The following is a 17,362-nucleotide window of genomic DNA, read 5'->3' as shown; positions in this document are numbered from 1 at the left end:
ATCTCAACTTACATTTTTAAAGTGCAGTAAAAGCAGCCTCTGCTGTAATAACAACTCAGCCTCCACTGTTGTGGTAAGACATTTTGTTAAGACTGTAGCTCCAAGCACGCCAGGGCAGAGTTAGATTTTTTTAGGCGCTTCTTTGGGATTTGCGCGTCAAATGGGACCATAGTCTCTGGATTATAAGACGCTCCGGAAAGTTAGGCATCTCGAAACTTTAAAAAATCTAAAAAAAATGCGACTTCCCTGAAAATCAGAAAACAGTCGCGTAAAATATAACGAAAATAAATATAGAGGGAATATAAAGTGCATCTTACAATCTGTCCAAGACATGTGTGTCTGATGGCAATGGAGTTGTCGACTAACCAGTGCCAATAAAGTTATATATCACTTGAGACAGTAAATTTAGCTGTGACGGTCCCACCTGATGACGGAGACTTGTGTTGCCTCCGAAACGTCGTGATTTATTTTTTTATTTCTATTATCATTTTTATTATTTATTTAAATGTTTACCTACGTGACTTTACCGAAAAAACCCAAGAGTATGAATCCTTGCAGTCACGAAAGCTTCAAATCTAGAAATAAAGTTATTCAAATCTGGTCACACGTGTACCGGTGAAAGTGGCTACGAATGACAATGAAGGCCACAATATAAGACACAACCCCCCCCGACTTTTTCTTTAAAACACGGGAAACGCTTGCGTCACAAAGCGGTGAATAGGGTAAACGCATTTCTGACTAAGGGGCCGTCCATAAATGATGTCACACGATTTTGGACGATTTCTGACCCCCCCCCCCCTTCGTCACGCGACGTCACAAATAGTCAGACCCCCCCTCAAATATGACGTCACAAAGCTCTGCCCCCCCCCCCCAAAAAAAACATGCTTCAAATCGCTTTAAACTATTGTCATTGTAGTGCGTATTTAATGTGGCGCTGCACTATGATGTTGTAGGAGAAAACATTTATTAAAAAGTCTATTTAATTAAGTAGAACGTGTTGTCTAAATTCATTTAAAGTTGCGCATTTTGATGTGACGTCACATTTCTCAAACCCCCCCTCGTCACACATCGTCACAAATGTCTGACCCCCCCCCCCCCCAGGTGTGTGACGTCATTTAAGGACGGCCCCTAATGCGACGAGGTGATGGTGGTTAGAGGAAAGTTCGAGCGCGTCATCCGTTGCGGTCATGTGACAGGCCTCGCACCTGCTGGAAGCGGATGTCCAGGTCGAAGGTGAGCGGCTCGCGCGGGTTGCAGATGATGGGGATGCTGTACTCCTGGCTGGGCGCCGAGGTGCACGGCACCAGCTTGACGGTGTACGTGCCGGAGTAGTCCCGCACCTGCGCCGATAAAGACGAAGAGAAGCCGACCCATCAATTGGACGAGAGCCCTCCGTTATGGCCGCGAGCTTGATGGGAGCCCGTGGAGGCTCGAAACGCCACCCCGAGAAAATCCTCGGGGAAAATTGACAGCGGAGGCATCACAGCGCGGGCGGAAAAAAAACTGACGCCAAAGTGTCGACACGGAGAGAGTGTTTTTTCGCTTCTGTAAAGGGTAATAAGTAAATAATGGAGACGCGATGAGAGGTGACTTGTTGTATTCTCGGCATGCAGTCTAAGAATACATTGTGCTACGAGCTCAATATGACAAATCTATACTTTTAAATCACGTGTGTATTCAACAATGATAACTCAATGGTAACATGGCAACGGGCAGCGCTTTAGCGCTTTTAAGTTGCTCGTAGATGTGTTCATACGCGTTCCATCTTCGAAAATCTTTGTGGGCATTGAACGCCAACGGCCTAGACATATTTTTTGTAAGGGCAGTTTCCTGTTGAGCCGTTATGATATTGCACGTGGTTTATAGATAATTTACAGCTCTGGTTTGAGATGATAACATTAGTATCCATTTAAATCCATAGAACCCTGAACTAAGGAGATCACGCACCAATTCACGATGCAAATAAAAAACACATGGTTGTGCATAATGAACAAAACATCCCACACACACACAAAATACCGTTGAAGCCGTGTTTCAATAATTTACCGATTTGCAATGTCCCTGCTTTTACTCCGGTAAACTAATGACGAAAAACAGCCGCAGGACACACGACCCGCAAGGTCCTGCTGCAATGCCGTGCCAAGTGCGACGATCCGCGCGTGACTGCAGCGTGACAGATTATCCCACGTGTACGTCCGCGCCGCCCTCACCGCGAAGTCGGAGATGAAGCTCCACTGCTGCTCGGGCTGGTGGTAGGAGGGCTCGCTCCGCACCAGCGACAGTGTGAACGTTAGGCCCGGGTGGTCCGCCGACATCACCATGGACGTTAGAGGTGTACCTGGGTAGAATTTGTTGGAAATAAATGAATAAATGATGCTTCAAATGTAAAGCAGACACATTTTTACAACGTGTATATATATTATCATGGGACATCCTTTGCCAGTACCGAAATATGAGAATAGGTTTTCCCCTTTTTTCTGGCAACAAACAGTTGTTAAGATACTAAAACACAAATTTCTATCGTGTGCATATATATTTTGTTATCGGCCGAGCAACACTGATTTAGGTTGTCGTAATCAACAGCTTAATAAATTAACTTGAACTTCAGCTTGTGTGTGTTGACATCACAGTTGCGGGTTTCTCAGACTACTGTCGGCTCGGGGGGGCAATAAAACGAGTAGTCAATCAACAGTGGGTTCATCATCGTTAAAACTGGCTCCTGCCATGGGAATGTGGAATTGCCAGCGCTTGTTTGGTTTAACCTCGACAACAATTCTCTCTCATCTTGCACCGTATGCTATACTGCACTTGCATGCACGACAGTCTTTCGACAGTCAGTGACTTGTAACACAATCACATTAACATACAAAGTAGGGTTGCCACCTCTAAGGTGCATACGAAGGTATAAAAAAAAAACAGGGCATATCATGGGAAGAAGAATATCTAACAACACGGGAATAAAGGAGAACTCAATGTGCTAGCATTGCCCTGCATGATGTATTTATACGCTACTGACAAAACCCAGAAGAGATGTAAAGCCCCGGGAACAGCTCGCACAAAAAGAGGACGATCCCAACAGGACCAGCAGAAGGCAGTCACCCTGACACAAAGTAAATGTAGACACGGCGCACCCTTTGCGAAAGCTGCAAGTGCGGCAGACGTCGTCCTACTTTGCTTTGACTCTGTGAAGGCGTTTACCTGGATGGGCCATCACGTACTGGCCTCGGAATCGTGCCTCGGTGCGGAAGTTCACCACCAGTCGCCCCTCTCCATTGATGCGCATGCTGGTAGGGTACAATGCGCCTGAACAGCACACGAACACGCGTGTTCACATGTGAAATACAAAACGAATTTTTTTTCCCCAGCGCGGAAGTTGAAACAATGTTGCAAAATTCTTAAATTCCCCCCCCCCCCCCCCCACCTCTGGCCACCCAGCATGTCGTGGACAAATAGTGTGGGTCACTCGCATTTCTCCCAAACTGTCTGGCTACTATAGAAAAGGAGGCCAAGATACTCAACTACATTTTTTTTTAAAGAAACCTGGCCACAAATGATAGCTCAACGAAAGTGGCTTATCGTAACGTGCAAATTCATAGCAGACAAATGCTTCTAAATGTGGAGGGGAAAAACCAGAGGACCCACAGACAAATCCAAGCAACCACAAGGAGAACATGCAAACTTCAAATATACAGGCGTCAGGGTCGGGATCGTACCCATGACCTCCTGCATACCAGACGAGGTAGTTAACATCTCGCCACTGAGTCTAAAGACTCTTCCCCAGGAGGATCCTGCATTAGGATGTTTGGTCAATTGCACTGACACATGTCTGCCTCACGTTTGAGTTATCTTCAAGCTACAACATGAATATTTAATGTGGTTCATTAATGCATGTTATACAAATATGTTAATTAACAGACCTTAATGGAATGGATTTGATAGCTGGAAAATGTGCCATTTTTCACAAGTTATAAACGATAAATGTTGATATAATGGACAGGCACAGGGATAGAAAAAATAAAACGTCCCTAGTAATTGTAATTTGTTGACAATGGCTTGTGCAGTGGTGGATGAAAACAAACCACTCTCTGGAGGTACTATGAATGCACAACAGGATGCAGCTCGTTGCTTCTCCCAACATTAATTACAGACAGCAGGGCATCATAACTACTGCGTGAATGCAATTAGAATATCAGGTCAGGTAAGGTTGTGAATTGCGTAGACACGAATAATGAAGTGCATTGCTCTAAATGATAAACAAGCCATCAATGTGCAGCTGTTGTTGATTTATTAGTGGCATTTATAATATCTAATGGATGGAAATGCCTGTGACTGACTGAGTCTCCGATGTAAATTGTAATTATGTTCTAGAAAAGCTATGACGTTGAACATTGCAAATACAGTAAAATCTGTACACCAACAATTTCAAATTTGAGACCATAAGATGGGTGGTTTTAGAGTTCTAATAATTTTTTGAATTTTCGTGTTCAACATTTAACAATTAAATATCCCCATCCTCAGTGAACACTTAATGTACCTCCCATGGAGTGTGACACTAAAGTTGCTATAGAGTGGGCAACGTTGGCTACCCGTTAAGATTCATAGTGAATACAATTTAGCATTGGACATTACAGTACAATAGTAATAGGTTTTTACCCTTTCAACTGGTACATAAACTGACACCTTTATACAAGGCATCATGTTTGCAATAACCACAACACAAGCAGTCAAAATGCAAACAAAAAGAAACAACTCTGATGATGATAATGATATGCACTGTCCTTGAAGTTGATTGGTCCACACCCGAGACAGCTTTCCTTAGAGCCTAGTCTCCATTGGTGTTGGACCAGATGACGCCAAAAGGCGTACAACTCAAAGACAGCGCACTATCAGAGTATTGAGAGCTCGGGGTAAGCATTTACACTATGAGACCTCCTTTACCAGTGGCAAAATATAGTACAATGTAGAGATGAAATGTGGTATGTATGATCTTGTTTGGTTATCGGTTGTAACGATCGCCTTGATTGCACTGCAACCGTCATCATAACCTAGACAATGTCGATGCATGTCCCAGGAGAGAGTCCTGAAACCCCTTAATTTGGATAAATTCCAGCTCTGATAGTTCAAATATCGGCTTCACTGTCATGCTACGAACAATAAATTCTAGATTTGAAGCTTTCGTGACTGCAAGGATTCATACTCTTAGTTCTTTCGGTAAAGTCACGTAGGTAAAAAATGAAATTAAAATTAATAAAAAGAAAACAATTTTTTTGTTTGTTTTATTTTTATTAATTTTTATTTAATTTTTCACCTACGTGCCTTTACAAAATTGATTTTTTTTGTTTTATTTTTATTAATTTTAATTTCATTTTTCACCTACGTGACTTTACAAAATTGATTTATTTTTATTTTAATTAATTTTAATTTCATTTTCACCTACGTGACTTTACCGAAAAAACTAAGACTACGAACAATACAGCTGCCCCGTGTTGTGTGGGTCAGGGGTCAGTTGAAGGGATCTCAGTGGTAGCTCGGTGATATTAACTTGTGTGGTCAGTTCTTTAACGTGAAGGGTTGCATTGCTGTTTCAGCATTGCTCTGTGAGCAATGCAAAATCATTTTTCATCTCCCAACATGATGCTGAAAGGGCAATCGGGATAAAATTGGGAGAAAATTACGAAAAAAAGAGGAATTCCAAAAAAACAGCGCAACCACCATCGTTGATGTGTGGCAAGAATGCAGCAACCGACGCGGCATCTTAACGCAATGCAGCGCTTACAGTGGCGAAATGGAGCCATGCTGTGGCTTCATTTAGAGAATGCAGTGTGATCAGCCCATGTGTGGCCCAAAGGGCTATTGTCAAAATAAGCTGCTTTGGAGATTCAATTTCAAAAATGCATTGAACGACCCACCGGCAGTGGAGGAGTCTGGGTTGAGTCAAGGGGCTGAAATAGACTTGAGGTTTCCGTGAGCCCTGGGCAAGAAACCACTTAAGGGGCCCCCAGCTAGCGCATAACATGTATAATGAAGCCGTGTGTACCCGGCGAAGTTTCTCCAAGTCTGCAACACTATGTTTATGATTGGAGTGGGAGGAATCCAGGCGTTGAAAGTTGGTAAGTGGGATTTTCAGAGATGCCACACTATCTGTGTGGAGCCACGCTTTGGGTGATTAACACAGAGTCGGGCGGAGATGACCGGGTGGCCGAGAAGTCAGAGTGTTGGGGTCCTGGGCACAAATCCACGTGGCCGCTCGTCATTAAAATGTTTTCTCAAGTCTCGCCAATTGACAGTTCGATGGCTTCAGCCCCGTCACCAATGACTTCACGAAAAAATCACAACACTGAATCTGATGTGGATAAATTCAAGCTCTCTGAATGCAAAACATTTGGTTTGCCTGTCATGTGGTAATTTATTGGCAGGGTGTAAGCCCCCTACTATGAAAGGAATAAAGTTCTATGCAAGATCGGTTCTGCACGGGACATTCTCCAACATGATGGGCAAATGGGGAGCACTGCTCTGCGAGATTTCCGCATGGATTCTTTGTCTCATGATGGTGCCAATAATACATTTGGAATACATTAGAAAATTTTACCAAATATTAAAAAAAAACATGAATCGCAGTAAATTCAGCCCATCATCCTCCCAGGGTCGGCAAAACAAGTGCCACTCTGTGGGAAGATAACAGTGATTGTGCTGCAGACACACGAGGCCTCGTCATGAAAATGTGCAATGAACAGTGGCATGAGTGACTCCGGGCCACGAACAGCAATGAGCGTTTCTCCAACGCTTGATAGAACATGGAGTCACGTTAGATTTTAATCACTGCGTTTAACCTATGACTGCAAGTAAATGAATCAAAGCTTTCCTGCCAGCTATGTGACTTCACGAGTCGCTGAAGGGTGAGTCAGACTCCCTGTGTCGAAGTAGAGCCATTTAGGGAGCCATCAGTGTAGTGCTTAGCACGCTTCACTCCAAAACCCTTCGACCTGAGTTCAATTCCCGCTCACGGCCAACATCAGTGATGAATATCTAAATAACTCCCGTAGGTTTACTCAACCTTACATGGGTACCTCATGCACCATTCTAGCCTTCATAAGTGCTCGCTAACAGCACTTGTCCCAACAGTGTGTATGTCTGCATCTATGTTGAACTCATTTCGCACCGTCCATAGCCAACCACGCTAATCGGAGGTGCTATACGGAGGTGGCTTTACGGGGATGTGCATGTGTGCGGAGCGATCGCTCCCTCTGTCGATGCTTTCCGGGCACTTGTGTACCTTGCAGCTCGGCCTCGGGCGGACTGCCGATGCCGTCCTTCCACAGGATGGCCGTGTCGTAAACGAACGTGAGCCTCATGTCGGACTGCAGATCGAAGTGCTGCCAGCCGCCGACGCCGACGGGCGAGTGGAACACGTAGGAGACGTAGAGCGGCACGCGCAGCGTCACGTACGACTGCACCAGGTTCAGGACCTGGACAAGGAGGGACCGTTGGTGCAATGGTTATGTAGCACACCAGACATAAATCACGTGTCATCGGCTCAATCTCCTGGCGTGGCAATAGAAACGAGAGGACCTTAACCTCCACTCCACCCAGCGGTTTAAATGGGTACCCTGCAGTTAATCTAAACTACACTTTATACTTTACCAGGTATGGCCCACTGAGCTATGTAGCTCTTCTTCAGAAGCGGCCTGGCCACAAATGATAGCTCAACGAAGTGGCTTATCGAGTGGAAATGTATAGCAGCCAAATACTTTAAATGTATGTTGTTTCTAAATGTGGAGGGAAAACCCAGACAACCCGGAGAAAAATCCACACGACCACGGGGAGAGAAACATGCAAACTTCAAACGTACAGCAGGCGTCAGGATCAGGATCGAACCTACGACCTACTGCATACCAGGGGACGCAGTTAACATCTTGCCAGCGCGGTACTGTGAATCAGACCACGCGTATCGTTCTGCGCATTACGCACGCGCAGTAATTACGAGGGCGGCCGGTGCATTCGACGCGAACCTCCGCAACAAGCGGCGAACACGCCACCGCAGGGCCCGAGGTCGCCACCCGTACCTGGCCGTCGGTGCCGATGCTGCCCCCGCACTCGGTGAGAAGCTCCGACATGTCGTAGAAGGAGACGAACTCCCAGAGGCACGCCTCCAGGTTGAGGTTGCGGTAGAAGCGCAGCGTCGCGGCCGAGCGAAGGCCCGCGCTGTACTGGTACGGCGACGTCTCACCGATCACCTCGGGGTTCTTGGTGGCGTCCGTCAGGAAGCCGTGACGCGTCTGCAGCTCGTCGTAGTCCACCAGGTTCGAGCACTTGTGGTTGCCGACGCGCGTCCCGTCGGGGCTCAGTGTCAGCTCGAAGTTGGAGAGGGCCCTCGTGGAGATGACCGGCAGCATCCCTGCCGAGGTGAGCGAGGCGTTAGAGGTGCACGGCTGGAGATGTAGCAGCCGCCGTGTGATTTCTAGAGCGACGGGAAACCCGTCGACCTGAGTTCGATTCCCGGGACGTGGCTAACGCCAGTGGTGAGTGATGTCTGAACCAGCGTGGCCACTCCTGGGAATGATGTCGCGATTCCGGTAGATCGAGCACATGACGTGCAGCTCAACTGCTTTTTGTGGCTGTGTTGTCCTTCCCCCGCCCCTCCGATTAGCAGGGTTGGCTACGTACGGTGCAAAAGAAGTTCAACAAACATTCGTACACAGGCCCTGCCTTAATGTAAATGTGGTAAAGAAATAATTTGGGGACCCCATGACAATTATTCTCAAGTAATAATTCTCGAGGTATTACTTGAGAATGCCATTGCGTAGATTGTTACGATCGTCCTGCATGCGCTCTTCGTTGTATTGCCGCGTTCGTATCGCGCGTTGCATGGGTTGATGTCCGACGTTTCGCACGACATGCTGTGCTGGGAGCTTATTCAGGAACTGATTTTAGCTGTTCGCATTCTCCCTCGATCGGTCTCAAGGGTTGGTGGCACCAGCAGCAGCCGGCAGCGATGTAACATCGAGAGAAAACGAGCTGCTCAATTCAGTTCCCGAAGAAGCTCCCAGCACGTGAAGCGAAAACGTCAAGACATTGTGCCAATCACGGTCAAACATTGTCTGTCACGTGACTCGTGTGTTATCCGTTGCACCTTTGTTTTTTGACATTTCTGGCAACTTCCCTCAGAGCTTTGTGACCTGGGCCACCAATGTGATTGCCCGCCCATAAGGCCAGGCCTGGGTCTACATCGGCAGGGATTTCTTAACTGTGGGCCATGATTTTCCAGGGCGTCAACAAGCTGCCTCGGCAGGGGTCATGAGGTGAACTTAAATTGAGCAGTGGATAAAATAATCGCATCATAGGGGCGGTTTATGTATTTAAAATATCTCACAGTGACACAAAGCTTTGGAAACAACGGTATTAGGCATTTTGGTTGTATACAAAAAAAACGGCAATCAAAGTTAATAGCTTGAAAAATATTCACACATTAAAGCAACACTTTAATTAGAAGTAAAAAAAGATATATTGTAATTTCCTTTTCATGAAAGCTAAAAAGCGGTATTAATAAAAACGTGAAGAGAGCAGCTCCGCTCCGTGGCCCTCATTCTAGCTCAGCTTGTCATTTACGGCGTTACAGAGGGCCTTTATAAAAAAGCATTCATATAATCTTTTTTTAAGGACAAACCTGCAAAATGAATTAAATTCATGCAAAATAATGAGGTGGTATGGCTCGGAGCATATGCCACCGTCAATTCAAACCGCAAAGCACTCCGTAGGGCAACCGAACTGATGGCACCGTGCTATTGAATTTCCGAAAAAAAATGTGTTGTTGTTGTTTAACGGTTGCATACCGTCAATGTGTGGCATCGTGACGGTGAGCTTAATGAGGTTGGGGTAGTCGGGATCCTCCGGTCCTGTGTAGCGCAGTTTGGCCGTGAATGGCTCTGCCCCCACTGCTCCCAGAATGCGAGGCTGACAGAGGCCTGGGGGCAGCATGCAGTGGGAGGGAATGAGAGGCATTGGTTAGTATTCTCTCCGCGCAGCAAACGATGTAATCAGACCGCGACTAGCATGAAGCCTGCCTGCTTAAGACTTCACCAGTGCCCCCATGCAACTCCTCTGTCAGACTGTGCTCAATGAGAGGTCGTTCATTCTTTGCTTGTGCCTCCACTGTCTGACCTCATTGCCTTGGGCATAAAGGCTTTTGCATTTTCGCTGGGTGGTTTTCATCGCCGGGGTTTGGGTTACCCTTCGATATACTTGTCTGGTTTTCAATAGGGATATGTCCCTAACGGCAACACAGCTTTTATTTTAAAAAAAAGTTTCACTTTCGTTGGATCGTCTTTACTAGCGTTATGATGACACCCGTTCCCCCCACCCTACTCCAGACAGAGCAACACACTGACAGAGGGCTGTTTCATTCAGACGCTGTCTCCCCGACAGACCTGGTTTTCACCTGAGGACGGCTGCTTGCGTTGTGGCCGAAACGTCGTGAGAATTATTTTATTATGTTTTATTTTTATTATTTTTATTATTTTATAACTTCCCTTCTACGTGACTTTACCGAAAGAACCAAGAAGATGAATCCCTGCAGTCACGACAGCTTTAAATCGAAACTCTCAACCTTATCCGTGCATTACAAAACACACCTTCCTTCCATAGCAACACAACTCGACAATAAAGCTTCAATTAAATCGGGCCATCTGTTACACAAGAGTTATCGTGACCCCCCTTAGCCCTCACCCACACTGCCCAGCTACGGACGGACAGACGAACCAACGGGACTGGGGCGAACGCATTCGCGGATCTTTGACCGCCGCCGCCGCCGTCGGAGAGACGTCAGAAAGAAAAAACCTCTCGATCGGCCACGGGACGCGAACCCCCCCCCCCCCCCCCCGCGGCGGAGAGCGCGCACCCTCATCGCCGCTGACGGTGACGACGGTGCTCGTGAGCTCGAGGCCCTCTTCGCCGTCTCCGTTGACGGCGCGCGCGGAGCACTGCACGCGCGAGCCGGGCGCGAAGTAGACCGAGTCGAGCGTCACGATCTTGGTGGACGTGAAAAAGGTGTTGGCGTCGACCTCGCGCATGGGGCTCGCCACGCCGTCCGCGCCGCTCGGCGCGCTCACCGACCAGCGGTAGCGCGTCAGCGTGTCGTTGATGTTCTCGCTCGCGCACAGCGAGCCAGTCTTGTCGTAGTCCGAGTACTTGGGGTTACAGGCCTGCGGGGCGGGCGGGCGGGCGAGAGAACGCGGGTCGAATCGTGACACGTGCTGTGGTGCTGCTGCCGACAGCAGCAAGGACAACCTTCCTCGACTGACGGGACATATGCGTACACTCGCAGGCCTTTTGTCAGTCCATTTCACGTGCAATCAGGAATTGCATGCTGCATTTATGTATTGCATAGTCACTTTATCGGCCCCCCAAATTGTCAAATCGCATACTAAAAGTCAAAACCATGCGCGGTATGTTGGACAAGTCAGAATCAGAATATTTATCCTGGAGGAATCCGATGAGCAATAAAGCTCTTTCGCACAGATATCCAGTAGGGGCGAGTCAGAATTGTACAAAAAACGACAGCAGCGTCTTTAGTTTGTTGTCCTTCCCCCGCACCTCCGATTAACACGGTTGAATACGTGCGGTGCAAAAGAAGTTCAACGAACATCACAGGTCAACATAGATCGTCGTCGTCGTCGTCGTGATTGTTTGAAACCCGCCCGCCCGCTGCGGCACGAGCGTCCAGCTCACCGTGACACAAACGATGGGATACCCAGCGGGCGGGTGAGGGCTCTCCCTGGCCCTGGCCGTGTCGTCGTAGAGCAGCAGCGACACGACGTGCGGCACGGACGGGAACGTGACGTCAGCCATGCTGTTCATCTCCTCGATGTACACGATGGCCTTGTTCATCTAAAGCGGAGTGCAGGAATAGGGGGCGGGGGCGTGGGCGGCGGGGGTCATGCCAAACGTGACCGCTATTCAACAGCGCCGCTGCGGTGTGATGTTGTTCATCTCGGAGAAGTGATCTCGTGCACGGGTGCGCGCGTCTGCCTGTATTCGTGCGTGGGGAGCGGCACGCGCGATATTGTTCATCTCGTAGAAACATTCTTGTGCGCGCATGCGTGTGTTCGTGTGTTTTTTCGTGTGTGCGTGGGGAGCGGTAGTGTATTAGGTTAGCGCGCTGCGCTACGAACCAGGTGGCTTGATCTTCTTGGTTCTTTCGGTAAAGTCACGTAGAAGGGAAGTAATAAAATAATAAAAATAAAACATAATTGTTTTATTATGTTTTATTTTTATTATTGTATTACTTCCCTTCTACGTGACTTTACCGAAAGAACCAAGAAGATGAATCCCTGCAGTCACGAAAGCTTTAAATCGAAATTCAGGTGGCTTGAGTTATATTTATTTGCTCACGGCCAAAACCAGTAACGATTATCTGAACCGGTCCTGAGCCTCACCTAGGTCGACTCAGCCTCAAATAATTAACCTGGTGTGGTGTGTAAAATCATCGCCATTGGGGAGACAAAGGCGGTCGGGCGTGGCGCTGGCCACCCACCCCTTTCGCGTGCCGTCCTTCGCAAACAGCACTTTCCCCAACAGCCTGTTAAGGCTATACGGGGGATCTTTGTCTTTGTGTCTGCGCATCGGCACCTGAGTCTCGGCCACCATGTTCTCATCGGGCTTCAGGTGGACGGTGAAGGCTTCACGCATTTCCCGCACCCCATCGTACAGCACCTCCACCTCCACAAAGTGCTCTCTGTCGCCCTCCTTGAACTCGATTTCTGAGAAACGTTTCAACAGCGACGCCGCTCACATCAAACACATTGATCCCATTCCAGTGGCTCCACTGAAAGGGGAAGGCATTGGCCTCGTTATCTCCTTCACCTGAAATATCATAGACGCCGTACATATAAAAAAAATGCATAACCTATAAAATAGAGAAACCGGATATCACCATCCTCAAACAAAAATATTACTACATCAAGGAGTGAACTTTAATTGTTTTTTACTATATTAATGATTGAGCTTACTTTTTTTCATATATAACATGCTATTATTTGACGTACACCCTTCTGAGTAAGCAATCGCAGTGTATGCCACTGCGCAATGCCTCACCCCACCAGCAATTCAAATAATTTTCTCAGAATGACACGTTCGTAGTTCCATTCGAGAGTCGATCCCCGCTCACTTTTTCAACAGCGGGGGGGGGGGGGGGTCCCACGAATGCGACTGCCGCGGGAGGCCGTGGAGGGGGGGGGCGAGGCGGGGGGGGGGCGAGGCGGGGGGGGCGAAGGCAGGGGGGGGGGGCGCACCCTCGGAGATGGGGTGGTAGTCCTCGCCGGAGGTGGCCGAGCCGTCCTTGGTGTGCACGCGCACCACCGACAGCTTGGAGACGTCGCCGGTGCGCACGACGGCGATGCGCACCGTCGCCACCTGCCCAGCCTCCTTCGGCTCGTTCACGCTGAACTTGGTTTCCGCGAACTTGATGATCGGCTCTGAGGAAGGGAGCGCCGCGCGTGGCCGTGAACACGCGCGCGCGTCTGCTGTTCGCGCGGGCGCGTGCTGGGGGTAGGGGTTTGTGAGCGTTCACACAGATTTCAGCTCTCTTGTTTCCTTCCAGTTGAGTGTGCGCAGTCATGGAAGCGTACCGTGGTAGCGGAGCGAGGCATCCTCTACGGCTTCCTCTCGACGAGGCCCTTCCGCTAGCGGTGACGTGAGCGAGCAGTTGCAGCGCTGTACCTTTTGCCAACGCCTTTTATTTACGCTGTGATATGGGAATGACCACCTCGGTGCGTGTCGGTGAGTGTCACGCAGTTTTTTTGTGAATGGGAAAGATGGGCACTTGAAAATACCCGTTCCCATTGTCGAAGTTAATCATGAATACCGCGCTAATACCGATGGCAGTGGTGAAGCATATTCGCAGCTGTGCGTCTACCACAGTGTCAACGCATCTCTCCGATACGTTTAATTAAATGTAAAAGAGGATGCCCCTCACCCGCACCTCCAATTAGCACGGTTAGCTATCGAACGGTGCGAAATAATCTTGACTTAAAGCTTTTGTGACTGCACTAATTCATATTCTTTGGGTCTTTCGGTAAAGTCACGTAGATAGGTTCAAAGAAAAAAAAACTACGACGTTTCGATCGCATCACAAGCGTCGGAGTTTTTTGTTATTTTCGTTGAACCTATCTCCGTGACTTTACCGAAAGACATACATACATACATGCGAATGCGCTAGAATTTTGTGCACGTGCGCGTGAGTGCGTTCGTATGGCAGCGCGCGAATTTGCACGCGTGCATGCGCGCGCGTGCCGAAGCACGTGTGGGTGTAGGCGCTGTTGCGTGCAAATGCGTGAGGGGGGGGCAAACAATCTGTGAGGGGCTGCGGCCTCACTGTCAGCGTCGTCCTTGATCTTGACCAGGGTCTCGTTCTGCTCTCCGATGGAGGCCCCAAAGGGAGACTCGCTGCGCGGAGAGCCCAGCACCAGGCGGAACTCCTCCTCCTCCTCGTACTCCGTGTCGTCCGCCAGTATCACCGTGCAGGGCTTCTCTATCTCGCCTGAAAGACAATGAGGATGACACACGCTATTTCTCCGGTCACGTTGTTGCGAGCATTTAGAAGGGATCCCTGTAACTCGCGTTGGAAATTTCGGGGGCTTTTATTTTTTGTTCGTTCAAATACGACGTATATGATGACGGCAAGTGAATAACTCGAGGGATCAGCGGAATTTCAATTGCGACATTTTACGCAGCGTACATCAAGCACGCGAATATCGGGGGAGGCAAAAATTATCTCTCGTTATTTTTATGGCACATTCAATCAAGCAATTTCAGCGGTGCAAAAAATAATAAACATGGTACGTCATTTTCTAACCCAATTTCCTCTTGCTGTCACATAAATGTTGAAATATGCAGTGTACTTTTTAGCTGCAAAAAAACCCCAACACTTTAGCAATTTCCACAGCTCTATTTTTACGAGGGATTTTTGTTGTTGTTTCATATCTAGAGTCAACGTTAATAAAACAAATGTGTCTTCTCCTTCATTACTTTTATATTCAAGAGAACAACATCTATAGATATATGGCGTTATGATTTAAAGCTGGGCCGGTGGTGCGGTGGTTTGCGCGTTGTGCAATGAAACCTCACAACCCGAGTTTGATTCCTGGCGCGCAGCTACCATCAGACAGCAGTGACGGTCGCGATATGTGAACCCTCGCCAATTCGCACTGATTGGCGTGGTCAAGTATGGTCAAACAACCCCTAAATTGGACATGGCATTGGGGAGACCTTCACTCAGCAACGGATTGACAAAGGGCTTAAAATGATTACAATGCAGCGCAGAATAGAAATGTTAGAAAAGATACAGGCGCAGCCCTGCAGTGTATTGTTCACGTCACTGCTGGTGGAAGGGCCTCCACTAGTGGGAGCTTCTGAGAGCCCCTTTGAAAGGGTATATTGGCCTACTCTTCCACGCGGGCCAGATGTCATGGGATGGGTGGGAGCACCCACATTTTGTGCCGCCACATTTGACCAGCCGATCGGCCGACTGTGATCTACGTCACGTGATTTAATTTATTTTATTTTATTTATCTCCGTGACTTTACCGAAATAACCAAAGATTATGGATCCCTGCAGTCACGAAACTTCAGATCTAGATTGTGATGAACTAATTTGTAGTGCCGAGTGGGACAGAGGAGGCCGGCGGGGGAGAAGGGGGGTGAAACGGGATCTGTGTATTGCAAGTCCGGTGCCCTAACCATTATACCTTGGCAGCATCTTACATAATGTAATACAGCAATATAAATATATAACAAGACACACCTTTGGAAATAAAAGAGGAATTATCTTTGGTTCTTTCGGTAAAGTCACGTATAAAGATAAAATAATAAATTAAATAATAGCACAATACGACGTTTCGATTGCAACACAAGCAATCATCATCAGGTATAAAAGAAAAGCAACAAAAATCTAACCAGAAAACTATAGATTTTTGTTGCTATTTCTTTTATTCTTTTATACCTGATGATGATTGCTTGTGTTGCAATCGAAACGTCGTAGTATGCTATTATTTAATGTATTATTTTATCTTTATACGTGACTTTACCGAAAGAACCAAAGAATAATTCCTGCAGTCACGAAAGCTCCAAAATTAAGATTAAAAGAGGAATAGTTGAGTAGTAGAGGGGGGGGGAGAGGAGGTTGAAATCAACAAACAAAACAAAACCGAAGTACGCTGGTACAGGTTTGGAAGATCAGGCTGTGGTATGCGAAGGGTTTGTTTCTAAATCACGAAACCGTTCCGATGGAAAGGAGGCCGCATCATCAGTCAGTCGACACCGCTCATCCATCGGCCCCTTAGCTCTGCATGGGAGACTCCCAGGCAGGAATGTAATCTCGAAACGTGCAAACTCTTTAGCACACACGCAAAGTCAAAGTGCATGGACGGAGCGGGTGTCGCTTGCACGCAAAGTTCCTCCGCCGTGGGTGTCAAAGGCAAACGCTGGTGGCCGATGGGGGGGACGGTGGCGGAGGGAGGGAAGGAAATAAATCAATGATAATTATTCGCCCATCTGTGTCGTGGGAATCGATCGCGAGGCAAAGACCGCACCACTGCAACGGGTCGCGAGTGTCCTGTGAGACAAAATTGGTTTTAATGGGGGTGGCTGGCTGGGGGGGTGGGGTGGTCGGGTGGATGCACATTGATGGGCTATTTTAAAATGTCGGGCCGGGGGGACGTTAGCTTGCTCAACGGCTCGGGGTGCTTTCTCAGCAGTGCGATTCATCAATTCGGCTGACAAGACCCGCAGCCCAAGCTAGTGCGAACATCCCAGTCTGCGCGGCATGAAGACGGAATATCGCCTTGCATGCACATAGATGTGTAATGCGGTTGTAAACGGCCCTTCTGAGGTGCCGTCAGGGGGGGAGGAGTTAGGTCACGTGGGGGGAGAGGGGTTGAGTATAGAAGGAGGGGAACCGGAAGAGCAAGGGGAGTGACGGGGAACCAGGAACAGAGGAAGGCCACGAAGGGCGAAGCGGGGTGTGGCGAGATCGCCACGAACACGGGGGGAGCGAGGATCGGCACCGTTGGCCAGCGGTGACCGACCCGAAGCAGCGAGGAGGCTGCAGTCAGCAGCGGGGCTGCACAGAGAGAGTGGGCAGCGGGTCTGCATACAGTGACAGCCAGAGGGTCTGCACATAGGGGTAGCAGCAAGTCTGCAGGGAGGAGGTTACAGTAGATGAAGCAGAGAGTCAGAGGGGTGAGGAAGCTATAATAGCAGTGAATAGCCGGGGGCTACAAATACAGGAGTTATAACAGAGTGCCGTGTGGGTAAAGACGTGAACCTGAATAAAGACACGAAGACAGAAAGAAGTGTTCGAGTCCTTTTAT

General features: G+C 48.2%; 1 protein-coding gene across 1 annotated transcript in view; it reads right to left on the bottom strand.

Annotated features, from left to right (window-relative positions):
- The window catches only part of LOC133350031 (FRAS1-related extracellular matrix protein 2-like), a 137,422-nt gene that overhangs the window by 8,796 nt on the left and 111,264 nt on the right, over window positions 1-17,362 (bottom strand). The window contains 11 exon segments of the mRNA XM_061563990.1: window positions 1,206-1,340; window positions 2,211-2,338; window positions 3,199-3,303; window positions 7,274-7,466; window positions 8,064-8,395; window positions 9,831-9,962; window positions 10,895-11,198; window positions 11,725-11,883; window positions 12,625-12,755; window positions 13,287-13,469; window positions 14,369-14,533. Of these exon segments, the coding sequence (XP_061419974.1) occupies window positions 1,206-1,340; window positions 2,211-2,338; window positions 3,199-3,303; window positions 7,274-7,466; window positions 8,064-8,395; window positions 9,831-9,962; window positions 10,895-11,198; window positions 11,725-11,883; window positions 12,625-12,755; window positions 13,287-13,469; window positions 14,369-14,533 (1,967 nt within the window).

The sequence above is a fragment of the Lethenteron reissneri genome, chromosome 32 (genome assembly GCF_015708825.2).
Source record: "Lethenteron reissneri isolate LAM-NWPU_2019-01 chromosome 32, ASM1570882v1, whole genome shotgun sequence".
Taxonomy (NCBI): domain Eukaryota; kingdom Metazoa; phylum Chordata; class Hyperoartia; order Petromyzontiformes; family Petromyzontidae; genus Lethenteron; species Lethenteron reissneri.
Note: the sequence above shows the minus strand (reverse complement) of the source record. Positions and strands in the feature narration are given on the sequence as shown.